We start from the raw sequence: 27,959 nt of genomic DNA on the forward strand, positions 1-27,959 counted from the left end.
CCAGGAGCGTTCCTTGCAACAGCCGGCGGCTTCACGCGAACAAGACACTTTTGTCTTTTCTGCAGCAGTAATCGACGCCTCTGAAGCAAATTGCATTTGTAGACAAATTATTGGATCTTTGAACTAAGAGACGGCTTATTGCACGGGAGAGCCAGAAAAGAGCGCAGGAGGGGGAGAGCTGCGCCCAACAAGTTACTTACTCCATCCCGTTGTTGGGATTAAATGAAAAACACTTTTCAGTTACAAATGATAGCAATGGATAAACTGATTGTATTTATTTTTTTAAGGCTGTGCAATCCTAAACGGGCTTACTGGGACGCTAACTTCCTCGAAAGAAACAGGGCTTTCCTTGCTCACAATAAGGACTTCAGGGAAGATACGTTTCGAATGGATCATGTGGCAGTGTGAAATAGATCGGAGATCTAAGAAAGCCCTCCCAACTTAGTTTGTCCATGTTGTGCCGCGTATGCCCTCTCCCCTTCCCCGGCCACAGGCTCCCCCTCCCCACGAGCAACACCGCCTCCGAGGGGCTCTGTTGGGGCGCCGCCACGTTCCGCGACCGGCCCAAGGAAGCAGCGCTCTCCTTGCTGCCGGCCGGCAGCCAGGGCGGATCCTTGCAGCTTCGGCGCCGGGGAAGGCGCGGACTGAGGCGCAAAGCTCTCGTCGAGGTCTCCAACTCACGATCCCGCTTGGCTCCAGGGATCGTGCCGGCGGCAGGGCCCCGCCTCGGGATCTCCAAACTTGGAAGGGGCGATGGGCTCTCTCCACTGGCCAGGCGCAGCCCGGCCCGCGAGGAGGACCCACCCCGGGGGAGGCGAGAAGCCGCGCTCACCGTTGCCCTTTGGGCGCCGTCTGGCGTGAAGCCTCTTCGGCGGCGCGCCATGAAGGTCGAGTTCGCCCCGCTCAACATCCCCCTGGCGAGGAGGCTGCAGACGGCCGCCGTCTTTCAATGGGTCTTCTCGTTCCTGCTGCTAGGTAAGCGCGTCTGCGCCCCGTCTAGGTGCCCGATCCTCGCCTAGTTCGCTTGGACGTAAACAGAAACTGCAGTAAACGAGTGTGTTTGCGCCGCAGACTAGTGAAAATTTTGCTTTTCTGAGAGTTAAGCCCGATTGGAGCTGGGAATTGTAGAGTTGGTAGGGATCACGAGGGTCATCCCCCTATAATGAAGGAATCTCTTTACCCAAGTAGGACTCAAACCCACGACCTTGAGATTAAGAATCTCATACTGTACCGACTGAGTTATCCCAGCTGTCGAAGGGGATGCATATACGATCGGGCTATACATAATGGAATTCTGTGCAGGCAGCTCAGTAAGTTTTACTTTTGAGTAAACATGCATAGGATGGGGCAGGGTTCGAGCTCATGCACGGTGCAAGTTGACTCGCAAGTAAGTCTCACTAAACTGAGGTTCAGTCCCAAGCAGCTATGCTGTAAGCCTGCTGCCTTACTTAGGAGTAAGTTGCATTGAAACAAAGTGGGATTTAGGAAACCTGAGCTGAGTCTGGCTGTTGGCTTGCGGTTCTAAACGCTTTTGGCTAGGAAGTAAGCCCCTCCTCACTTGTTGTGATTTACTCCAGAGTAAGGCAGCAAGCCAGTGCGCACGTCTTTGTGACGAAATCTCCATTTAAAGCAGTGGGGCTTGCTTCAGAGTAAAAGTGCTTTAAGCTCAGACTGCACCATCTAGAAACAGGCAAGATGCATTCAGTGTCCCACGTGGGGATTTGGAAAACTGCCTACTGCCTACTAGCGTTCTAAGAGAGCAATCCTATGCAGCAGAAGCTGGCGGAAAGCAGTGTTAAGTGCTACCCCACAAGTCACGTGACAGAGCTGAATAGGTTCAGGCTCCAATTTAAGTCCCTCCTCTCTGGTCCCACACCCAGAATGCCCCTTTTTGGAAGTTACATTTGGCCTCACTTCAACTGGCTGAGCTGGAATGAGAAAATTATGCAGGGCCATCTTTAGCATATACGGTGCCATGATGCAAATTTTCCACCCACCGCCCCCCAAAGTTGTTGAGTTTTTTTTAGGGAGTCTTGCACTGCTAAAAACATACCACCGATCGCACCAGGGAAAGCGGCACACAGATTGCGCCAGGTAAAATAGCATATTAAAACGCCACCAGGGAAAACAGCATCACCGGACGGAAGGGGTGGCGATGCACACTTTTGCCCCTTCCCAAAGAGAAATCAGGAGTGTGCCATCCTCAGTGGCGTACTAAGGTCAGGTGGTGCCATTGAGGTGATTGATGGGTTAAGCAAATAAATTTTGATTACAGTACAGTGGTACCTCGGGTTAAGTACTTAATTCGTTCTGGAGGTCTGTTCTTAACCTGAAACTGTTCTTAACCTGAAGCACCACTTTAGCTAATGGGGCCTCCTGCTGCTGCCGTGCCGCTGGAGCACAATTTCTGTTCTCATCCTGAAGCAAAGTTCTTAACCCGAGGTACTATTTCTGGATTAGCGGAGTTTGTAACCTGAAGCATATGTAATACTGTATTTGTATACTGTATTACCAAAAGATCATGATCTAGGATTCCATGATCAGCAGAGATGTCTTTTGGAGATATTTAAAGGACTATCTATACCCAGAAGTAAAAACTGCTAGAGTACTGGTCTGCACCTAGTGACACATTTCCAAATTATTACTTGTAATTTTGGATCCCGGGGACCAATGGGTGGGTCGGGGCCGGTTGGCCACGAGTGGGCAGGCAGAGTAGCTTCATTTAGTCAAGCGGGTTGGTTGCAAGAAGAAGCCTCGCGCCCCTTTGGCTCCGCAGGTTCGGGTTGACGTGTCCATCATGCCTTGTACCAGATCTCAGTCTGAAACCCAAAGCGGAAATCGATTAGGAGACGTCACAAACCTCTAGAGAATGACGAGGCTTCGAAACTGGACACAAGCCCACTGTCAGTTTCACCCCAGGAGCAGGTCTTGCCTCTCAGCCCGTGTAAACGGCTTGGAGATGACAATCTCTGCAATGTCACCCAGTTGCTGCCTTGCTCCCTGAGTAAGCAGGGTAAAAAAAAAGAATAGCTTTCCGCCCACTTCTCCCAAGGGCCAGGCTTTACTTTTCAGCGAGCGTTCAACCCCCAAATCTCCAACTAAGGGCAGCAATTTGGGTCCCTCTCCCTTTCGTGGTGGTCAAGAAACCCCTAACACTTCACAGCAGCATCGCCACCCAAGGAGTATTAATTTTGGAGGGTCACTTTCTCATAACAGTAAACTATTTCCCTCCACCCACCCGGCAAAAAATCACAGTTCTTTTCAGATGTTGGTAACATCTGAAAATGTTGGGTGGCGCTGTGGGTAAAAGCCTCAGCGCCTAGGGCTTGCCGATCGAAAGGTCAGCGGTTCGAATCCCCGCAGCGGGGTGCGCTCCCGTTGCTCGGTCCCAGCGCCTGCCAACCTAGCAGTTCAAAAGCACCTTCGGGTGCAAGTAGATAAATAGGGACCGCTTACTGGCGGGAAGGTAAACGGCGTTTCTGTGTGCTGTGCTGGCTCGCCAGATGCGGCTTTGTCACGCTGGCCACGTGACCCGGAAGTGTCTCCGGACAGCGCTGGCCCCCGGCCTATAGAGTGAGATGGGCGCACAACCCTAGAGTCTGTCAAGACTGGCCCGTACGGGCAGGGGGACCTTTTCCTTTTAACTTACACTGCTGCTGCCACCCGCTGCTTTAGTGAACAAGATGAAACCCTGCTGAGCACAACAGGACAACTCCCATGGTGCTCAGCCTTCCATAAGTAGGTTCTGGAAATGGCCCTGGAGGTAGGAGCAGAGCCACTGAAGCACAGGGTTCCCAACCCCCACCTCCCTGAGATGCTCCAAAAGGATGCCATGGTACTGAAAACTGCCAGTCAATCAAGGGGAGCAAGCAGGGTCACATTCCACCTATCTTTCTCCCAACAACTGTCATCAACCATGGCTACTAAGGCAGGTTCAGTGGCATGGCCAGTCATGCAGCCAGACTAGAACGTATCCAAGTTGTTGCCTCCAAGCAAGTCTGGACTGTTGCCACCCTTTCTAGTGCTTTGCCCCCAAAGGGGCTATTTGCCAGTGTAATGGTTGTTTAACTACTGAGCCCAGGGAGATCATCTTAAGGCAGGGACACACCACTGCATTCAGAGCTACAATACCTCTCAGATAAAAAGGAACCTGTGAAATTCAGAGCTACCCAAAATCCTGTCTCGCGGGCAGATGCAAGAGTGCTGATTATCATTGTGCTGATGGTTATTCTTTTTCAAATGGAGCTACTGCACCCCACCCTGGGGTCCCTTGTGAAGAAGGGTAGGCTGAAAATATTTCAAGCAAATAGCTAAATGAGGAAAGCCCTGTTAAGTCTTACAGCCTAAAACCGGTTAACAATACAAAAGATTGCAACTGTTTTTCTTATAATCTGCTTCTGAAGTCAGAGCGGTGAGTCATTTTGTTGAAAAGGGGCTTTCGTTGTACTCTTTTTGCTGCCTGCTAAAAACATTTTTGTTTACCCAGATATTGAGAATGCTGATGTGTTCTTCTTTTATTGCTGTTTCCAATTCTTTGGATGTTTTAATTGTTTTCACTAATAATTGCGTTGTATTATTCTTTCTGTAAACTGCCTTGGGGGTTTTTCGGGGGCGGGGGGGGGCGGTTACAATCACTTGGTATATAAATTTCACGAAATAAATAAAAATAAATAATATGTTTAAAAACAAACAAACTCGGAGATAGCCACATTTCACTTGCAAGCATATCTTCACCCGCATCCTAGGCAGCTCATCCACGTGGCTATTGCCATACGATTGCCCCCTAAGTAATTTATAACTGCCTGACTTTAAGACTCTTCTGTGACATACTAGAAACAGTACTGGATGTACTGGAATTATTTAGCGTGTGTGTGTGTGTGTGTGTGTGTGTGTGTAGCATAGTAATTTCTAACAGGAGAAGCTACTCTTGCAAGTTAGAATATGGAGACGAGGTGGAGTCAGATACCAAAGTTATTGTGTGAGTATAATCAGATGCAGCTATTGGGGGGTGGGGAGAGAAGGAAAGAAAAATAATAGTAGCGCCATGGTGAAGTGCTACAGTATAACCCACGCCCTACTCCTTAAACCTGAATGATGAATAGAAATGGCATTAAGGAAGGAGTGCTTCAAAAAAACCATGCAAAACAAATATTTATTGTTCCTTCATTGAGATGGTTGCGCAGGGCTTCAGTAGCCAAGCCTTCCTCTTCTCCCCTATAAAAACATAACATAACCATAACCAGTGGCTACTAATCAGCTCATTATCCATTGGAAATAACCTTCTAAGATCCTTCACCATAGCTGTCGAGCCATTTGTTACAGCAAACTGAAGTCAGAGCTTCAATTTTCCAATTAAGTATTGGTTCACTGAGACTTCTCTGTCACATTACCTTCCTCCCTTCACCTTCTTGGGGATTTTTTTTTTAAAAGCTTTAACCACAGTTTAGCTGTAATTTTTAAGAGTAGTTTTTGTGTGAATTACCATAGATTGTTTGATGCTGTATGGTACTACTAACTGAAAACAGGGCAAAGAGGAGTTACTAAAAATAGCCATACCAACCAGTGCAGAGTTTTATATACAACCATCCAGATGGAAAAGATCCTGCTGGTTTCCAGTCAACTGCTTGGACCAACAAAATCTGCACAGCCCACCTGTGACTTGAAAAGCTGTCTTTCTGAAAGCACTTCCTTTGATGGGAAATAAAACTTTTCCAAAGCCACAAATTTGCTTTGTGAGCTACCCTGCACTTTTGGAAAACTAGGCTAGACATTTTTCTAAATAAAGTCCATGGAAAAGAATGGAAGGGAGAATAAACTTGGGTCACTCTTGGCTGCCTGCACACCAGAGTTTTTAAGAACAAAAAGTAAGCCTGCTGAATCAGGCCAATGGCTCATTTAGTCCTTGCAAGCTGGATGGGAGCACAATGCACTCTGCCCACTTGCAATTTGCAACAACTGGTTTTCAGAGGCATAGTGCCTCTGTCTGTAGTGGTAGAGCATAGTCATCACAGCTTGTAGCTATTGATAGCCTTGTTTTAGTAATAATAATAATAACAACAACAACAATAAATTTTATTTATACCCCGCCCTCCCCGGCCAGGGCTAGGCTCAGGGCAGCTAACACCAGTAAAATTACAGTAGAAACATAATAGGAAAAAAACCCCAATTTAAAATACAGGTTAAAATGCAATTTAAAATGCAGCCTCATTTTAAAAGTAGCCCAAAGATCAAAACCATAAGGGGAGGGAAACATAAGGGTCAGACTGAGTCCAAACCAAAGGCCAGGCGGAACAGCTCTGTCTTGCAGGCCTACGGAAAGATGTCAAGTCCCGCAGGGCCCTAGTCTCTTGTGACAGAGCGTTTCACCAAGTCGGGGCCAGTATCAAAAAGGCCCTGGCCCTAGTTGAGACCAATCTAACCACCTTCCGACTTAGGAAGTCCAAAATGTTGTCATTTGTGGACCTTAAGGTCCTCCGCGGGGCATACCAGGAGAGGCGGTCCCATAGATATGTGGGTCCTAAACGTTTTATAACTTTTGAAATAGTTCTTCTGAAATCTCTTGCTTAAAAGATTCCAAAAAAGGCCCTGATGATGACTGAGGTTTTCTGAGGACACAAAATGTCAACACAATATGCTAAAACTTTTTTGTATATATAGGAAATTAAGATTTGTACATTTCCTTTTGAGAAGCTACAATCGTTGCCAATATGAGTTATGTACAGCTGTTCAGTTTTGCAGTCCTAAACCCATTGATCTGGGAGTAAGTCCTACCGGTTTCAGTAAATACTTCCAAGTGAATGTCTTTAGGATTACTGCCATTGCAAAACAAGAAATGTGATCCATTTCCTAAGCATAAACGTATAAAGCAAAACTCAGCAGGATAGGTTACTAGGTCACTATTACATATGGAAGCAACCTAAAAACAACTGATTAGTGGTTTTATTAAATGTACACTACTCCCTCAGCAGCATAGCAAATACTGTAAAGGCTGATTAATTGTTTCATGCTCTGAAATGCATCCTTCATTAAAGTGAAGCACTGGACATTTGGCAATTCACTTGAGGAAGTTTGAAGTATGATATGTGTTCCATCACAATTTGACTATACTACAAAAGGATCGCAGGAGGAGCTAAATTATATACCATATTTTCCCATGTATGAGACAACACCCCCTCCATTTTTTAGTCCAGACTTTGGGGTTGTCTTATACACGGAGTTCTACCGTAAGTCTGTGGTGAGCTATGCGTCAGCTCAGGGGTTCCTGGCAGCTCCTGAGTCAATGAGGCTGGGCTGCGGAGGTAGCTGTGGAGCCAAGCCGAGGCGAGGGAAGCAAGATGCAGGCTCCTGCCATTATGCAGTGAAAATACAGCACCACTTCCATCAACCAGGGCAGTGGGTCGTTCAGGTGATTTAAAAGACTGATTTCTTAATTTTGGGCTCCCAAAATTGGAGTCATCTTATACATGGGGGCCTCTTCTACACAGAAAAATATGGTAATTTTCTGTAGGGCAGAAATTAACTAAAGTACCTTGGTGTGACCACCACATATTGTTTCCCCCTTATGCTGGTGGAGTTGTAAGGTACAAGAAACATATGTGGTGACATGAAACTATGTACCAAAGTTCTGAAAGCAGGTTGTAATGGAAACTGATATTATTGTTGGCAAACAGGTTGCCCTGGATGCTAAGTTATGTCTCATCCAATTTTGACGGCCAATTCTGACCTTACTTCTCAGCCATTAATTCTATATATCTGTTGCTTGCCCCTCATCTAGTGATCTGTCAAGTGTGGAAGGATGCATCTTGTTATTCTATAGATCTATTGCTTTTAAAAAAAGTCATGTTCTTTACCATTTCCAAAAAAGCCTGACTCATAAAATATGTGCCGCCAGGGGTGATGTGGACCCTACCGACTTTGCTTCTACTTTGGGGCCGTTTGTTATTTATATGACCTAACAATCCCATGGTTGACACATTCCCACTAAATATGAGTTTATTTGGCAACATTCATGATTATTTGGTACAAATAGGAACCCTGTATTCCCAGTCACCTGGGCGGGGTACAAATATAACAACTACTACTATTGAAAAAACAAATAAAGCAAAATGTAGTATTTACCAAAGTCTTAAGCATCCAGAGATTGTGCTGATGATGTTTACATTACTTTTATTGCTGCTGCTTACCTTGTGAGGGGTGGCCCTGAGGAACGCCAATCAAGGGACTTCAGAGAAGTCTAGTATGGCTTCGCGCATGCTGTAAATTGTGGACAGCTTGGTGTGGAGTTTTCCAGTTGTTAGCACTACAACAGACTTTTGAGCCAATGTTACAAATGCAATTTCTCACTGGAGAGAATGCAGAACATGGCTTCCAAATTCCAAATGTGTGATGTGTGGAGTGTCGCATTGTATGTCTGAGCCCGAATGAACAACCAGGAGGCACCTTTCCTTCAACCAGTGTGGCTAGTATAGGAGCAGTCAGAGCTGCAAGAGTCCCCTTCATAGCAGAGCTCTTGTGTCCTTATGAAACACTTCTCCATGACTAATATAGCAAAAAGCCATTTGCATGAATTTGTGAAAATACTCTCTTGGAACTTTCAGCTTGTGGCTCATTTGTCCTAGCATACATCTAGTTTCTGCCAGAGGCTGCTCTCCAAAGCAGAACAGACAAAGATAGCAGTTGTTCTCTTATTAATCATCTGTAAAGATCAAGGACATGGTGACACAAGGATGGCAACTGCATGGGGCTTCATGCAGATGAAAGAAATCAAGTCTCCTATCATTCCTGCTCGGCTCAGGCAAGTTTCTGTATATGGATGGGGCCCTACTGAGCATAGATTTTTCCAGATCTACTAATGGTTTATGTAGCGGAATAACTGCTAGGGAATTATTGGCATCTGTCTGTCTCGAGAGTCAATGGAGTCTGCCTCGGGGGTGAAATCAAACCGCTGGAAGATCACAACGTCTGCTGTGGCTGCAGAGACCGGTAACTCCTAACTGCTGCTTCCCAAGTTGTTTTTGTTGCATTAGAGAACTGAAGTGACCTCTCTGGGGTGCAAGCCTGGGCAGTGTTTATTATGGAGGTCTTGTACTGTCCAGATGACAATTCCCCTCTCTTGGCCTCACTGACGTGGTCCAAAGGAAAGCAGAGCAATACATTTGGCACCAGCTTGGCTGCAGGTGTTGCCAGAAAGAGGTATACAAGACACCATCCAGGTATCTTAGAGACTCCATTCTGGATTTGTGTAGAATTTGCTCCTTAGTCTTTTCTTCTCCTGCAGATGCCCCACAGGGTAGCAAGTACAGTTCCCCCCCCCCCAGGGAAAATTAGGACCAGAGTTTTCCTTCGCCTAGATGGTCTACCTTCCTGGGTTGATGAGCCACACCTGATCCTCACTTCCCTCTATGGCGCGTGCAGAAACCACCTTTTTGACCATTGGACCCACTATTGGTCTTGTCTGCTCAATCTGCTGGATCCTGTCTGCAGGGGAAGTCCCAAACCCACTGAGGGTTTGAGACCCATTGGCTACCCTCCCCTGGTTTAGTCAGCCAGTCGGAACATTTCCCAGAATGTGGCTGCTGTCTCATGCTGACAGCTTCTAGCAGCCACAGGTGAGAGCTGAGTGCAGGATGGGGACCAAAGGTGGGCAAGCTACCCCAGAAGTAGCATGATGTGTCCCCCGCCAGAGTTGTTCCTCCTAACCCCCCATACACTCCATACAAGAGAATAAAATGTTGCAAATAATTGGCGAAAAAAGATTGAATCCTTAGCACAGCATGCCACTCAACGTGCCCAGTGGTGCAGGGCAGGACTTTGGGCAGAAGTTCAGGGCCTCACTCAGCAGAATGAGGAAGAGCCCCCTGCCTCAAATGCAGCAAGGCTGGCTTGCCACATTTGAAACACGGCCATTGAAAGGAATTGCAATCCCACCTCTCCACATTCTTATACTGTTCAGCCTGGAGTCTAAAATTACCAAACGGCTCGCTTCTTTGTCGGTGAGGATGAATTGACTTTCTGTCATTCCATCCAATGCTCTGACAGCTCCTAAACCATTTATTATTCATTAATAGAAGCTAGAGGCACAGCCTCAGACAAGTGTTTCCTGCTTAATCCAATTAGTGTAATAATGTTTTGTTTGCTGAACACCCAGGGCGGATTAAGCAAAATTGAGACAACTTGCTTCAGTGCAATGACTTTGTGTGGTGCTTTTCTATTAGGTTTTTCTTTTATGTGTTGGATCCCAAATAATGTTGCGCCTATGTTGTATGTCTGCCTGGAGTCAGGCTGTTTAGATGAGGAGCTATACAAGTGAGCCAAAGTGGAAGTCTGGCTCCAAGCGCTTGCTTTCATGTATGTTGCAGTTCCATACAGTTTGAGGGTGAAAATAGGGATGTTGTCTGAATGCCAACACAGCTCTCTCCATTGCTGCACATTGCTGAAAGCTCTGCAATGACACCTCCTGCCATGTAACAGAAGCACAGTTATCTTCTTTTTAAACCTGGGGAATCTCTAATCTCACTATGAATCTGCTTGTGTATGCTGTCTAATACAACAAGTGGGTATTGCAGTGCAAATAAATGTTGCAGTGTGTTGGGCTCCCTATTCAGGATTCCAGTTGCTCCATTCTTTTCCACCACCCTGAGCAGTTTGCAATCCATAGCCACTAAGCACACTTGGGCTGGATCTAGACACATCAAAGAAGCGTTTCAGTTAAACACATTGCAAACTTTCTATGAGAAATTGGGTTAGCAAAAATGGAACTCCACAGCGCCATCTGGTGTCACAGTGTTAGAATGCATAAACAATGCATATAAAGCGATTTTTCTTTGCCAATGTAGCTGAGTCCTTGGTCCTCATAGGTCTGTTGGTGAATCACTCCCCTTCCTAGGCTTTTCCCCTGCACACTGCAGGGTCCCCAGCCCACTATCTTCTTCTTGTCTGTGAATGTTGCCATTTTTGGATGTGAAAGCAACAGCAATCACAATCTGAACATCAGAAATAGAGGAGATTATATATATTTATTATATGAATAAACACTTACATCAGGAATGGAAGTGAAGCTGATGCTCTTTTGTGAACTGGCCACTACTTTATTTAAAGGGAATCCTCAAAATTGTTGCCAAAGCCCCCGAGAGACAGTTTTTTACTAGGAACAGGTACAGTGGTACCTCTGGATGTGAACGGGATCCGTTCCGGAGCCCTGTTCACATCCAGAAGCGAACGCAACCCACATCTGTGCATCTGCGCGGGTCGCGATTCGCCGCTTCCGCACATGCGCGTGACGTCATTTTGACCGTCTGCGCATGCGCAATTGTCGAAACCTGGAAGTAACGTGCTCCGTTACTTCCGGGTCGCCGCAGCACGCAACCCGATAATACTTATCCCGAAGCTACTACAACCCGAGGTATGACTGTACTGGAAACCACAGAGGGTGCAAAGTTCATAATCATAGCAACATATATTCAGGACTTTGCAAGGCTGTCATCTGCTGGTAAGTCTAGTATTCAGCAGGGAGCAACAAACTCTGGTTCAGGTGAAGGAATTGCAAGATCTAGGCTAGGGAGCACACATGTAAACACACTGGAATCCTTGAGCTCTTCTTTCCTAATAGACAGCTTGTTGTAACACACAGTACATCTAAAATCATTGTGTTTTTGGTTCCCTAACCCACAGCCCTCAGAATATACTTGGGGAGTCTGAAAAAGTTTCCCCACCCCTGCTCTTGGGTCATGTGGGGTATTATTTCAGTCTCACTTCCTCATTGGTCATTAATGTGTCACCTATGGCCCTGTTTCCTTCAAGCCACCCTGTTTCCCTTAGGGACGTAAAAACTGATGCATATCAAGGGGGGGGGACCCTGCCCAAACCACAAGATGTTTGTGCCCTGCCCTCAATTTCATTTGTGCTAGAGGTGAAACCCAGCAGAGGGACAACTTTAGAATACACTTTCAATAATAAGTCCTTGTCTTGGAATATCTGAGGGAAAGTGCCTATGGTCATGAGAAACACATTTAGGTTGTGTACACATTTAAAGCACCCCCATGCCAATTGAATCTTGGGAATTGTAGTTTTCCCCTTGCAGAGCTAGAGTTCCCAGAACCCTTAACAAACTACCCTCTCCATCTCCCATTTTATCCTCACAACAACCCTGTGAGGTAGTTTAGACAGAGATAGTGACTGGTCCAAGGCCACCTGCTTAAGATTTATGGTGTTTAGCAGGGGCTTGACCCCTGGGGAAAACCAAAGCTTGCAATTGGGTAGGAGAAATCACGCATGTGGAGAAAGTCAGGGATAAATTGAACAGGAAGGTGCAGGAACTAAACTGAAATTAAATGCAAACAAGAGTGGTGGAGTAGGTCATCCTGGATGGGCCCGTGGCAGTTGTAGTCTAAATGACTGACCATTTACTCTTTCAGGTCCCTAACATTGCTCAGAGTGACATGCAGAGACTGACCAGTTGAACTACCTGTGTCACTGTGTTGCCTTTCACCAAAAATATGTTGTTGTCCAAGGTTTATGTAACTTGGTCTTCAACTTGCTTTTAATCAAAGCTGCTTAAGAACTCTCTCATGTGTTTGTTGTTGATCTTTTTAAAACCATGAGCTTTGTTAACTTTGCTTAACAGGTCATTCAGACAAACACAGAAAGAACAGTGGGTGTGTTAGTTTGAGCCTTAGTCTTTCTGAGTTCATTTGGCCCCCTACCCTAAGGAAAGCAGGACACACATCTCAGGATAAGCCCTTGGTTAGTACAAAAGCAAACCTATCCTATCAGCTTTTGTTGCTATCTGGACTGTGTGGCAGCCTCTGTGAAATCTTTGAATAGCTCTGCCAGGTACTAGTCATCAAACTTTGTGTGACTTTCATACCTCAAGGTCATGTTGATGTTAAGCCATGTGGAATCCTGCCAAGGAGCTGAAAGGGTAGTAATTCTGTCAAGCCAAGTGAGACTATATTGAGTCATTGTCATGTCAGGAACTTGCTCAGCCACAAATGGAATACGTACATCTCGGCTTTTGGAATAAGTTGCAAAACTTGTGCTGCAAGATACTTGTAATACAAGAACTCATGACCACTTGCTTGATAAATTGAGAGGAAAGTTTATCATAACTGTCCTCTCCCCTGAAACGTTCTCAGGATGCTTTTGCTTTAAGTTCTGCACGTACATGGGATTATTGTGCAGGCTCTAAATCTGTTAAAGTTTGGCACTTCTCTCTTTTGAAAGTGTGTTACTCAAGAAAGGTCTGGCCTTCCATGTCTTTCACTCTTCCAATTCCTTTCTGTCTCCTTGTCTCTTGCCAAATAATTTCTAAATTGTGTCGGATTGTGCATACAAGCTATATTACAGGAAACAAATGTATTTGATTTGGATGAGAAAGAAAATTGAGAGTTTAAAAAAACAAAGTTTGGCTTCAGGCAATTTCTTCTCAAGTTCATTTCCCTTAAAATGGTGAATTCCTGTGCACATCTACTTAGAAATATGTTCCATTGATTTAAATGAGCTTACCGCTAAGTGAATTGATGTAGGATTGAAAGCAATGGAGGTTACTTCTGAGTAGGAATGAACAGGGCAGCACTGTTGGCTGCCTATTTTTCTGAGGCTCTTGTTTGCTGTATCTGCCACTGTCGTGCTAGCCCTGATATTGACTGTGGATATCTGAAAAGCGACTTTTGCATCTATTCATGTATACATGTCAGAATTAGAATAGTTTATCATTAGTGTGGTTGAAAGGTTCCTTTTTATTCCCAAAGCTAAAAATAAATTATTGCCCAGCTTCAGCTTGAAACTGTCATGGAATTGTAGTACCGAACCACATATTCTCAGCAGAATGATTAATATTTATCATTTTAAATTATCCAAGGCAGGACATTATGCCTCCGTGCTCTGATTTCTGGTTTTATCAGGCAGAATGACAAAAATGAAACAAAATAAAGGAGAAGCCTTTGAAAGGGCAAAATAAAACCCCCAGAATTTGATGAAGGATTTCAAAGGGTATACAGTGGTACCTCGGGTTACAGATGCTTCAGGTTGCAGACACTTCAGGTTACAGACTATTTCTGCTAACCCAGAAATAGTACCTTGGGTTAAGAACTTTGCTTCAGGATGAGAACAGAAATCGCGCAGCGGCAGCAGCGGGAGGCCCCATTAGCTAAAGTGGTACCTAAGGTTAAGAACAGTTTCAGGTTAAGAACGGACCTCTGGAACAAATTAAGTTCTTAACCCGAGGTAAAAAACAAAACAAAAAACCCTCTTTCTATCTCTCTGTATCACATACTGATATAACAGTGGTGACCTTAGGCATAGGAATGTAAAGAATAGGATAGAACTCTCCACTGCTGTCAACAGCAATATGGCAGTGTTACGAGTTTTGAGGGCAGAGAGCAGGTTGTACAGTGGTACCTCAGGTTACTTACACTTCAGGTTACATACGCTTCAGGTTACAGACTCCGCTAACCCAGAAATAGTGCTTCAGGTTAAGAACTTTGCTTCAGGATGAGAACAGAAATCGTGCAGCAGTGGCGCGGTGGCAGTAGGAGGCCCCATTAGCTAAAGTGGTGCTTCAGGTTAAGAACAGTTTCAGGTTAAATACGGACCTCTGGAATGATATAAGTACTTAACCCACTGTATGTCAGAGTTGAGAGCAGAGAGTTGCAGAGAAGCAAAGTAGCAAGCTGGTGTGGCTATGGGGGAAGCACCCTCCATGGATTAGGTACAAGGAGAGAACCCTCAAGAGGCTACTGTTGGCCAGCCATAGGGATCACGATGGGAAAGGAGAAGGAAATGGCAAGGAGGTAAAATTATGAGTTGCATTCATCGTATCAAATGTTTTGTGTTTTCTGTGTCTGTGTTTTTAGCACAATGCTGCTGTGGAATCTTCATGATCTTTGTGTTTGGAGATTACTGGTTTATCTCAGCTATTTATGCGCTCTGGCTCTACCTCGACTGGGAAACCCCCCAAACTGGGGGGCGAAGATCCAAGTGGGTCAGAAACTGGACTGTGTGGAGATACTTTAAGGAATACTTTCCAATTCAGGTGAGTGAAATATTTTGCAGTGAAAGTTAATGTGTTTGTGTGTGCACGCTTGTGCGCTCTGCGTATGTCCCAGAGCATGGTGAGGAAAGCTGATGTAGTTTGCATCTCGTTAGGATTCCACTTCTGTTTTGTTCCATTATTATTCCTGTGCTGAAATTTTGCATGTGTGGATGGCCAGTGTGAAGAGGCCATCACAGAAACATGGCCACACGTTGCACTAAACAATGGCTGAGCACCACATTATGGTCCTAGATAAGCCTTGGGCTTTGCATACTCCCAATGTGACTGGGAGAAATGGTTTTGAAAGCTTTCAATCCTATTCTTGCTTAACTACTGCTTGCTATGCAATCCTAACAAACCAGCTATGGTTGGCTTGAAACAGCTTGAGCACAACAGGACTTATTTCTGAGTAACTGTGCATAGATTGCATTATAACACTATGGAGCTGAGATCTCTGTGTCTATATACTCTACAAGTTCCACCTCCATTTCTTATTTTTAACCCAAATTGAGGTCTCTTCCAGAGAACCTGTTCTTTGAGCAATCTTTCTTATTTGTGGGTGTGGAGGTTATGCAACAGGACATGAAGAGAGTGTGGTGGTTAAGAGTGGTAGTCTCGTAATCTGGGGAACCGGGTTCGCGTCCCTGCTCTTCCACATGCAGCTGCTGTTGTGACCTTGAGCTAGTCACACTTCTTTGAAGTCTCTCAGCCCCACTCACCTCACAGAGTGTTTGTTGTGGGGGAGGAAGGGAAAGGAGAATGTTAGCCTCTTTGAGACTCCTTAGGGTAGTGATAAAGCGGGATATCAAATCTAAACTCTTCATCCAAACTCTTCTTACCCCATAACTTCCCATGTCATCAAAATGTCTGGGGGGGGGGGAGCAGGTTTGTTTTGCAAAAGCAATAATTAGCTTTCATTGCGGGATCTGAACTGGCCAGTATGCAATTGCCAGTCAACTTTTAAATTAAGAGTGAACTTATTACTGAGCCTTTATTTCAGCTCATAAAAACCTCGGATTTGGATCCAAGCCAGAACTACCTCTTTGGGTTTCATCCTCATGGCGTCCTTGTCGCTGGAGCTTTTGGAAACTTTTGCACAGAATACACAGGTTTTAAGAAGTTATTCCCTGGTCTGACTCCATACCTACACATCTTGCCTTTCTGGTTCAGGTGTCCTTTCTTCAGAGACTATATTATGTGTGCAGGTAAGCAGTAAACCCTAGTAATTCAGATGTGTCTGTTTTTCAAAAAATAGCATTGATGTACAGTATTTTTTTTAAAATGTGACCCTACCTGATTTCCAAAGCAACCGAACACAGTTAGCATATCAGATAATAACGGTGGGCTGTATTTAACATATCACTAAGGAGAATGTTCTGCCAGTTTCAGGAGTTTTCCTTGTGCAGCAGAACATTATTCCCCTCTGCTACCCCCATACACCAAAATACAAGTCACAAAGATTCAGAACTGTGGAACAGCCATCAGAAATGGAGCTCGCAAAAAGATCATTCACCAAAGGCCTTTTCGAAAAGCCACGTCTTCACCAGCCATGGCACTGTGGGTTAAACCACAGAGCCTAGGGCTTGCCGATCAGAAGGCTGGCGGTTCGAATCCCCGTGATGGGGTGAGCTCCCGTTGCTCGGTCCCTGCTCCTGCCAACCTAGCAGTTTGAAAGCATGTCAAAGTGCAAGTAGATAAATAGGTACCGCTCTGGGGGGAAGGTAAAGGGCGTTTCCGTGCGCTGCTCTGGATCGCCAGAAGCGGCTTAGTCATGCTGGCCACATGACCCGGAAGCTGTACGCCAGCTCACTCGGCCAATAAAGCGAGATGAGTGCTGCAACCCCAGAGTCAGCCACGACTGGACCTAATGGTCAGGGGTCCCTTTACCTTTTACCTTTAATGCTTTCACCTGGCACACTTTGTTCACCTCGTAAAGTAAGCTCTGGGACATGGCCTGATTCTCATAAGTGTTCTCCATCTTCTGATAAACAGCATTCCACATCACCAGAGGATGCAGAAAGAGGAGATTCCGCTCTACAGATGTACTCCTCAGTGTCTGGGTAGTGAGAGGGTAGGGGGTTGCAGATGGGGATGAAGGATTTAGCTTCATTCACCCCCTCACATGATTATTAATTGCATGAGCAGGGCCGGATTTACATATAAGCTAAACAAGCTATAGCTTAGGCCCCCACTCTCTTGTGAAGCCCCCAAAAATTTAAAGGGAAAATAAAACTGGATGTACATTTCCAAAATATAAGATAAAAAACAAATAAAATAAAACCTACATACAGCAACTGTGTTTTGTGTTGTGGAGGCTCCTATGATGTAAGTAATGGGCCCCGCCTGCTAGCCTGCTCCCTAAAATATCACTGGTTAGATACCTATTAGGTCCATAAATTACCATATAGCATATATTCAACACAAAAAACAGTGACAATTTGTTGTTGACAAAGGACAGCTGGACATATAAAGGGCCCCATTACCTTCAGTAGCTTAGGGCCTCATCAAACCTCAGTCTGGCCCTGTGCATGAGAGGGAAACACCCAAACAGGGGTCATCAAATTCAGTAGTAACAACATGTAGGCTTTAATGTTTCATAAGTTAAAACGGTAGTTTGTTACAGAGCATATATAAGAAATAATTGGATATCAATTACAGATGAATCCACCATCTTTTGGGATAGCTTAAAAAAAGGACATAAGAGCAGAACATTGAAATCTAGTCAGAGTATTAATAGCAGCTAAATGGTGTACTCCCATAATTCCCACAGAACAAAAATAGTTTCAGTAAAATTTGTTTTCTTGCCACAGTGACAGAATTAATGGAGCTGGTATGCTTAAGGGAAGGTAGACAGAGAAATGAGCAATTTGAGAGTCAGTGGGCCCCTTTTAAGTACATGAAATGAGAACCTCAGTTAATTTTTAAAAAAAGCTTTTCCCACTGCTATCATATTCAATTAAATAATTTGATCATTGATGTTGTAGATATTTAAATAAACTGTAATATGAGTTTTTAGAAAACATATTTATATTTGTCTTAATACAGGATTATTTCAAAATAAACGGTACAGTGGTGCCCCGCAAGACAAATGCCTCGCAAGACGAATGCCTCGCAAGACGAAAAACTCGCTAGACGAAAGGGTTTTCCGTTTTTTGAGTCGTTCCGCAAGACGAATTTCCCTATGGGCTTGCTTCGCAAGACGAAACGTCTTGCGAGTTCTTGCGAGTTTGTTTCCTTTTTCTAATAGCCGCTAAGCCGTTAATAGCCGCTAAGCCGCTAATAGCCACTAAGCCGCTAATAGCCGTGCTTCGCAAGATGAAAAAACTGCAAGATGAAGAGACTCGCAGAACGGATTAATTTCGTCTTGCGAGGCACCACTGTAAATTAGTGACTCTTAGATTGCATTATGTAATATGTCATTTGTAGACTGTTTGCATGTTTATAATAAAGAATTAACTACTGTACAGAGCACAAATTTAACTTCAGATATTTTCATTCCACCTGACTAATGGTTTCCATGCAACACTGATCAGTTGATTGGGTATTCTGTTATTTATTCATTCATTCATTCATTCATTCATTCATTCATTCACTCACTCACACTTTCAGGGCTGGTTTCAGCATCTAAGAAGAGTGTGTCTCATGTGCTCAGCCACGAAGGCGGTGGAAATGTTGCTGTGATTGTAATTGGAGGAGCAGAAGAGTCTTTAGATGCCCGTCCTGGAAGCTTAACTCTTAGCATCCTCAAAAGGAAAGGGTTCATTAAGGTGGCTTTGAAACATGGGTAAGTTCTATGTGTAGACCTCACCCATTAAGAATAAAGTGGTAACACACAGGACATTAACTGGGAATCGAGAGAACTTGTCATTGAAATAAGATGGAATGTAGGTACCCAAAACATGAAATGGACTACAGTGGTACCTCGGGTTAAGTACTTAATTCGTTCCGGAGGTCTGTTCTTAACCTGAAACTGTTCTTAACCTGAAGCACTACTTTAGCAAATGGGGCCTTCCGCTGCCACTGCGCCGCCGGAGCACGATTTCTGTTCTCATCCTGAAGCAAAGTTCTTAACCTGAGGTAATATTTCTGGGTTAGTGGAGTCTGTAACCTGAAGCGTATGTAACCCGAGGTACCACTGTACTTGATAGTATTTTATAAGTATATCTTCTTGTTGGCCACTGTCTGTCTCAGGAGACAATGGAGGAGTGTGTCTTTGGGGGTGAAGTCAAATGGTTGGAGAGTTACAGTGCTGTAGAGACTGATATGAGATAGACATGTTTTGTTGTGCTGCTGCAGATGCACCATCGCGTTTCTTCTCTCTTCAGTTCTCCCCAGCAGTCAGCCCTCCTCTGGTCACTGCTGCGGATACACAACCTACCTGTCTGTCTCTAGCACTGGGGTTGTCTGCAAGGCATTCTCCAACTTTTGCAATGCAGTTCCCCAGCCAAGTAACATCATAGTACGAAAGCACACCTGCTGTGCCACAGTGTGCGTTGACATGCATTACATTAGGGGAAATTGCTAGAGAAAATTGCATACAAAATCTGTCAATTGCAGTTCTCTCAGTTTCTCATTTTCCCCACCTTCAATTCAGTTCTCCATATTTCTGCAGCAATCTGTGACTTTTTAAAATCATCGTGAAAATTCATCAGCCTTTTAATGTGAATTTCTCCTAATACATTTTTGTACGGAGTTTCAACTTTTGCAAACAATTTCTCCTAATATAAAACATTTTTGTATGTTATTTTCACTAGTATATTCTTCCCTCCCCACCCCCCACTCCGATATGTGCCTTTTCGTAAATGTTGGTTGGAGAACTGCGTCCCAGAATTTGGATAAGTGCAAATTATGAAGAATTCTCACATTGTTTTGGAAAGTGAGAAATTGATCAATTTGGCTTTAAGTGTGAATTGAATTAAAATTATCCTCCACCCCACATCTATATAAAAACGAGGGAAGAAGTGCAGCGTTGTGAAATAGATTCCCCCCCAATAACAAGAACCAAATATTCACACACAGAAAAGAGCTGTCCTATACTAAGAGTCATTTAATATGCAAGTTTGAAATTGCACATGTAGCAACTTCCTGTTTCATGACTTTTTTTTTACTGTGTGCTTGCAATATTTCTTTGTAAGCAAGCTATTAGCCAACAGTAGTCCTATGGGTCATTCCCTTCCTGTGGTTATTGTTCCCGATTTCAACATTTCTTGCGTTTACTGTCATTTCTAACTTTATATCTTGGTAAAAGAGGCAGCCAACTACAATTTCATAAAAATCTCGTGCAAGTTTTTTTTCTGCCCTGTGCTCAATACTTCACTGATTTTGGCTGGGGAGAGGGCTGCCTGCCTGGGCATGTGCCCTGTCTGTCCATGCCAGAATGTTTAGGCAAGCATATGGGCTGGCCATGCTTAGGTTTGGCAATAGTCCACACTGGCATGTGGTCTCCACATGATTAGCCAAGGGTGAATGGGGCCCTCAGGCCAAAATAAGCTTAGCCACCCACCTCTGATGTATGCAGTGCTATTTTTCTAGAAAAACAGGTGCTGGAACTCACCATGAACACCTCCCTCATTCTCTTAGAATGGAAACAGTGCCCACATGAGAGGTGCTAGAACTGAGTTCCGGCTGAAAGAAAGCCCTAGATGTATGGCATCTGCTTAGTTAGTCCCATTGGACTAACCTGGTTTAGTCCTGGACTAATATTGCATTTAGTTGTGTAAATGGAGGCTTAGTCCTATTGCCTGTTGAGCTTTTCCTAGGAGGCAGTAGGTAGCAACATTTTTAAAAACATCTACCTGGCATCTACAGTGTAATTGTCATGAACATGGAAGGTCTGAATGCTACCATATGTGCCAAAGTTATTTGTTGTTGTTTAGTCATTTAGTCGTGTCCGACTCTTCATGACCCCATGGACCAGAGCATGCCAGGCACTCCTGTCTTCCACTGCCTCCCACAGTTTGGTCAAACTCATGTTCGTAGCTTCGAGAACACTGTCCAACCATCTCGTCCTCTGTCATTCCCTTCTCCTTGTGCCCTCCATCTTTTCCAACATCAGGGTCTTTTCCAGAGAGTCTTCTCTTCTCATGAGGTGGCCAAAGTATTGGAGTCTCAGTCCTTCCAGTGGGCACTCAGGGCTGATTTCCTTAAGAATGGATAGGTTTGATCTTCTTGCAGTCCATGGGAGTCAAGAGTCTCCTCCAGCACCATAATTCAAAAGCATCAATTCTTCGGTGATCAGCCATCTTTATGGTCCAGCTCCTTTAAATGGGTATACTTGTCAACCCATTGACGTGAATTATGTCAACTGCGTTGTTGCTTTTCTCTGGCAGGGCTCAACTGGTCCCAGTGTTTTCTTTTGGGGAAAATGAACTGTTCAAACAAGTTGCAAACCCCAAAGGATCAAGGCTCAGAACATTGCAAGAGAAACTGCAGAAGATTATGGGGTTTGCATTGCCTTTGTTTCATGGCAGAGGAATCTTTCAATATAGCTTTGGCGTGATGCCTTACAGGAAACCTGTTCACACTATTGGTAAGTTCTTTTTGCTCACTTTTTGCTCTCGTATGCACATGTTTAATATACAAATCTGTGTCAAGAAATAGTAGCTGCTTAGCCTTTGCAAACGGTTCCATATACCATCTAAGCACCAAATGCAGAAGAGGAAGAAGTTTGAAATAAGCATTTGTCTCTTTCCTGATCTTTTATTTATAGGTTTCCTCCTCTCCCCCTGCCCTTTGACTGTGTTGTGTTTATATGTAGCTCATAGAATTTGTCAGCAGAAAATAATCTGCATAACATGCTTCAATTCATACTTTATTACCCGCATCCCTATGTTGTACGGTCAGTGTGGTATGTTGTGTTAAGAACATCATAAGAGCCTTTGTGGATCAGACCAATTTTTTTTTTAAACTATTATTTCCATTTATATACTGCTCTTCTTACAAGATCCCAGAGCAGTTCACAAGTAAAATACAAACCAAACAACTGCAACAACAAATCAAATAAGATGATATATTAAAATCACCAAAGCTTCAATACAGCAGTGAGATAATAAATACTTTGATTACATATCCAATAAAACACTGACAGTTGGGAAACTCTGGCCCGTGAGCGCTCCAATTGGAGAACAGCCTTTACCAAAGTTGTCATGGACTTTGAAGATGCTCAAACTCAGGATGAAAGGGAGAAACGTGCTAAGAGGAAGGCACGCTTGGCAAATCCACACCGTGATCAACTCCTGCCAGGAAACCTATGTTCCCACTGTGGGAGGACATGTGGATCCAGAACTGGCCTCCACAGTCACTTACAGACTCACTGTTAAGACCATGTTCATAGAAGACAATCTTACTCGGATATGAGTGATCGCCAAAGGAGGAGGAAGGGGGACTTGGACCAGAGAGATTTGGGTTCCTACTGTACTCAACCAAGAAGCCCACTGGGTACACTTCAGTGATTGTGGATCCCATTATATCCCAGCTTGCTTACAGATTCCATTATCTTTCAGCTGAACTTATTATATAGGATAATTATGAAGATAAAATGGAATAATCCCCATGCATGTCTCCTTGAGCTCCAAATAATTAGTGATTTAAAAATGTCCACTTACATTCCCATTTGGTTATCTACCAAAACCAGGTTATTTCAGGAGTTTGATAATATGTTGAGCAGTTTGTACTTTTTCCTATATTGCATTCCACCAATCCTGTACTTTGCGTAGTTTTCAAATGGTAAACTTCTAGCAACACACCATATTCTTGAGGCCTTGTGCTAGTATTATGTCAGCTGCTTTAAAATGTAAACAGAATCATAAGATATGTTCTAACCACTTTTGTCAGGAGTGAAGAGAGGACTGAAAACCACTTCTGGCTCAACTTTTGATTAAGAGAAGTGCTCTTCTAAAAAGTGGTGTTTTGCTTGCTACAGTATGATACGCCACAGAATATGTTGAGAGGTAGATTTGCAATTGTAAATACAAGTTAGAGATCATTAGAGGAGGTGTAGGAGAGAGGAGAAGAGGCTAAGAAAAGAACGAATGCTAACTGCAAAAACACTAGAACCTAAAAGGACAGGTGCATTCCTTTGTGCACTGACTGCTTAATTTAAACTGACCGATGCATGAGCCTTTTAGGGTGGAGCAGGTTCCAGGTGCTGATTCAACCTGTTGCTTTATGAAAGTGATTTAAAAATAGCAAGAAAGAAATGCATGGTGGATGTGATTGAACAAAATAACTAACTTTTGGAAACTGAAAAGTATACAAGAACAATTTGCAACAAAGACACAGTTCTGTTAAACAAGAACACAAGGAGATCAATTGGCATACTGGTCATTTTAGACTGTGAATGCCTAGGTAAGTATAAGGACAAGTTCTATGATGTTTTGTATGCCTTTGTATCTTTAAGTACTTGTAAACATATCCCATGCATATAATAGTGTCCAAAATTTACAAACTAGTTCTAGGTTTAGATGGCACCATAAAGAAACAGGTTGTTCAGATAGCAGGAGTCATTTGATTATAAATATTGAATAAGGAAAATGTGCCCATTTTACTAGCCCAATAAAGTACAGTGGTACCTCGGGTTACATACGCTTCAGGTACAGACTCTGCTAACCCAGAAACAGTACCTTGGGTTAAGAACTTTGCTGCAGGATGAGAACAGAAATTGTGCTCCGGTGGCACGGCAGCAGCAGGAGGCCCCATTAGCTAAAGTGGTGCTTCAGGTTAAGTACCGTTTCAGGTTAAGAACGAACCTCCAGAATGAATTAAGTACTTAACCCGAGGTACCACTGTACTTCCATTCCTTAATAGGCAGATGCCTGTAATTAACAGAGCTGCAGCAGAAGTCCTTCCCACTTGCAAATCTATTTTCTTTGGACATATTGACATACTCTGTTTTCAGAATGGCTTCCTTTCGGCAAAAGAATCTGTCTTCAGTATGTGAGACTGTTTGGAAAAGCAGTTCGTTGGATGTAAACCACTTTGATTTAAAAAGCAAAACAAAAAACAATCGAGCAGTATATAATTTTTATGAAATAAATAAAATTGGGAATTTTACTTTTCATGTGACCATTCATTTTGTTTGTTTTCACTTGCAAATTGATATTGCCATTCATACTGTATGTACATGAAGAAGTGTTGTAAGCAGCAACGTTGTATAGATCTTTGTTAACAGCTTCTGGTGAAGTGGTGACACTGATCCTGTCAATTTCGCCAATATTTCCTTCTTGGACATTGCTGTTGCTCTGCAACAGAAACAAAACAGAACAGAACAGTGTGCTCTGCACACAGAACCATTTTTGAAAAATGTATTCAGGAAACCAACATAGTAAAGGGTATCCACATGCCTCAGTGTGAGTGGTACTGAAAAACCGATAGGTAGATATTCCTAATGTCCACATTTGACAAGGTTGTTTGTGATGCTCTGCTAATGCAGGGAAGTTTAGAATTTGGATAGCTCTGGAGGTCCCTTACAATTTATGAAAGATCATTAGATATTTGGATCAGAGCAATTACACAGATGACTCTCACTGGGATTTTCTTATTTTGTTTTTGATTTTGCAGTTGGGAACCCTATTGCGGTGAAACAGAATCTGAATCCCACCGTTGAAGAAATTAATCAACTCCATGAGAAATATCTGCAGGAACTCCAGGAGTTATTTGACAAAAACAAAGAAAAGTACGGGATATCAGAGCACGCATCTCTCACATTTACCTAAATGCAGGTTCAAGTACAAGGAGAATCTGATTCAGAAGAGTTGCTTGCTGGTGAAAAGCAACCTTTTACCCCATCCTACCCTTCTCTCCAACAACTTACAAGAGTTACAATCTTCTTGTGTAGCTGGGTACAATGTGACGCATTTGCTTTTAAAAAAAATGATTTGCGGTTCTCTCTGTGTTTTTGTATACTGTGTTTTTCTCTATTGTCTGGGAATGCATTTTTATTCCTTCTCTCAATGGATGCAATTCTGCAACAAAACATTGCAAATCTACAAAGAATCCTAATGCTTTTTAATCTTGTGCTTTTTCCGAGACAGACTCAATCTGTAAGCACAGATAATTGGTCTGTACTATGTGAAGAAAGCGCTCATGGAATAAGTCTAGGGCTCCCATGTCATCAGTCTTGTTCCTCCAGGAAATTTTTCCTACCTTTGAAACAGGTAGGGATTTTGCAGAGGTACGCTCTTGCAGAGTTCAGTTAGTATCCGAGTGGTTGCAGCAGAGAAGCCTTTGGTTTGTTTGTTTTTTTGAAAGAGAACTGTATTGTGTCCATCTGAGTTGACTGAATAATTTTAAATGTTTCTGATGAATGCTCGTGTATGGCTTGTTGCCTAGCTATTGATCTGTATTTAACTATGTAATGCAGTTTGTGGCATATTCAGCATTCCTAAGCCATATGGTATTGTACTTGAAGTGATTTAATAAGCCAAAGATGCTCATTTAGCAGGGATGGGAACTTTGTACTTTTGTAATTGGTGTGTTTATTTAGAAGAGTAGTGTGATGAGGCAAAATTGATGATTCTCTGGGAAGTTTGTTCACAGCACCCCTCCCAAATGATAATGGTAATAGAGGAAGACAAACCACTTTTGCTTCTAAAGGAGCCATGTGTTGTGATTTTTCCCCTTTCAAAGCTCATTCACCAAAGAGACAGGTGGGAAGAGGTGCAATTAATACTTTGCGATGTAACTTTTAAAATATTAGAACTGTGTTGCATATTCTCTAGCTTTCAGGTTGAGAACAACAATTTCAGTGGGGCAGAAATATTTTGACAGAAAAAAGTATTTGTAAACAATCACTCCCCTCCTTTTCTGTTCTGTATTGTTGTTTTCCCTGGAGGCAAGTGCTTTTGCACCTATTTCCGCCCACTCTGCACTGCTGGCCTTCCTCATTTAAGTCACATAGTGATTCCCACTAAGAGTATTGAGTAAACAGGATGACATCATTGCAGCCCAAGGACAAGGAACCTTTTTCAGCTCCCGGCCTGCATTCACTCTGTGGGGTCACATGACAGTGGTGAAGAGGGCCAGAGCAATGGATGGCATACCTTTCCACAGTAGGCTAGATTTTACACTCCCTCTTACACTCCTCGCGATGCTCCATCCAGGCAAGCAAGGAGCATTACCTGAGTTCAAGGACACATTCCAGCCAGGCAAAAACTCCAAGGAGGCTGCAAAGCAGTGCTGATGAGGGCCGAGTAGGGTGGCTGGGCAAAGTCCCAAGAACAAGATAATAAAGGCCTGAATGGCTGCAACTGGCCCGTGGGTCCGAGATTCCTTCTCCCTGTAACCAATTAAATACAGCAGTGTATTGGATGGCACTGGGATCAATTAAGAAACAGGATAATCCTTCCTGGTTTAGTCACATGAGTGACCCCATCAAATCCGCTTGATTTTTTTTTGTTCTTTCCAAAGCATGTTTTTTAGTAATCAAAAAGCTTTCGGCAGAGGGGAAATTAAGTCTAAGTATTATCAATGGAAACCATGAAAAATGAGTTGGTGAAACAGCTCAGTCGGTAGAGCATGAGACTCTTAATCTCAGGGTTGTGGGTTCAAGCCCGACATTGGGCAAAAAGGTTTCTGGCATTGCAGGAGGTTGGACTAGATGACCCTTGTGGTCCTTTCCAACTCTATAGTTCTATGATTTGAATGTGTAAAATTTCAGGCATTTGTTCCACTGGAAGCATTTGTCAGTTCAGAATTACACACACACACACACACACACACACACACACACACACACACACAAATTCTAAATTCCTAATTTAGAGTTGCTGAGAGTTGCACCAACTAACCGAGCATGTAGCTATAGTTTTTCATTTGAATCGAGCCCCCAGACAACTGGATCATGCTTTGGAGGCATTGAGATTATTCCGGTGCAACTGAACAGCTGCTTGACATGAGTGATGTAATGCAAGAACTTAATTAAACAAGACTGAGAGGAAAATAAAGAGATGATATGAAAATTTGCCAATATTATTTCCCTCTACGAAGCACCCATGCTTGAAGAGGGAGCTGGAAGTGGGGAGAAAAGAGCATATCTGGTCCAGTCCTTTTAGTTTCTGATGAGAATGCTTGCTGAGGGACAAGCTAGCTAAGGCCGGACATCCTAGCAGCTGCTCTCCCTATACACAGAAGGTTGGCTTGCTATCAGCATTTGCTTAAAATCCCCCTTGATACCACATTCTTGGTTCTTATGTCATTCTCAGCACTGCTTGTTCACAAAATTATTCAAAGCTCATTACTTCCTCGTGTGTGTGTGTGAGAGAGAGAGAGAGAGGTCATGGGTCATGGTTCTTACAGCTACTGATAGCCCTATACCTAAGACATCAATGATGGTTGGCCCCACTGAGATTGGCAGAACGGAAGGCAGGGAGTCTGGCAGTAGGCAGAGTCAATGACAAGCAGAGCCATCTCATTCTAGTTTTGTGCCCTGTCCTCTGCTGAGTTTTACAAGGACAACATGGGAAACTGAAGAGAAGGAAGCTGACACGTGGGAGTGGTTAAAGGCAGATTGACGTTGGTGGGACAGTGTCCTGTTCATTCTAATGGACCCATCTCCACTGCCCACACTTTCCCTTAAAACCCCCAAGGAAAAACAGTTCTCTTACCATCTCCAAGCCCTCCCAGAAGAGAGTGACCACTTGCTAGATATGGCAGCAGTCTGACTTAGCAAAAGGCAACTTGCTACCTTCCAAGTGAAAGCAGTTCAGAGTGGGAGTATGGCTTCCTATAATAATCACATAGGTAATCCTAGCCAATCAAGAATAGCCCTTCAACAGGCGCTGCAGTGTGTTGAACATTTTTGCAAAATACATACACGCAAACTGCTGTTTTCTGCTGCTCCAGCCTTGTTGCTGTATTATGGCTTTTTAAAATACAGATTGATTATTTTGTTGAACGGAAGCTCAAGAAGAATAAACCATTTTGATATGAA

General features: G+C 43.6%; 1 protein-coding gene across 1 annotated transcript; it reads left to right on the top strand.

Moving 5' to 3' along the window:
• MOGAT1 (monoacylglycerol O-acyltransferase 1) lies at window positions 1-27,959 on the top strand. Its single transcript, XM_053390022.1, has 6 exons — window positions 1-975; window positions 14,853-15,031; window positions 16,032-16,236; window positions 18,641-18,815; window positions 21,361-21,560; window positions 24,590-27,959. The coding sequence occupies exons 1-6, from the start codon at window positions 453-455 to the stop codon at window positions 24,742-24,744; spliced, it is 1,437 nt and encodes a 478-aa protein (XP_053245997.1). The 5' UTR covers window positions 1-452; the 3' UTR covers window positions 24,745-27,959.

Source organism: Podarcis raffonei, chromosome 5 (genome assembly GCF_027172205.1).
Source record: "Podarcis raffonei isolate rPodRaf1 chromosome 5, rPodRaf1.pri, whole genome shotgun sequence".
In the NCBI taxonomy this organism is placed as follows: Eukaryota; Metazoa; Chordata; class Lepidosauria; order Squamata; family Lacertidae; genus Podarcis; species Podarcis raffonei.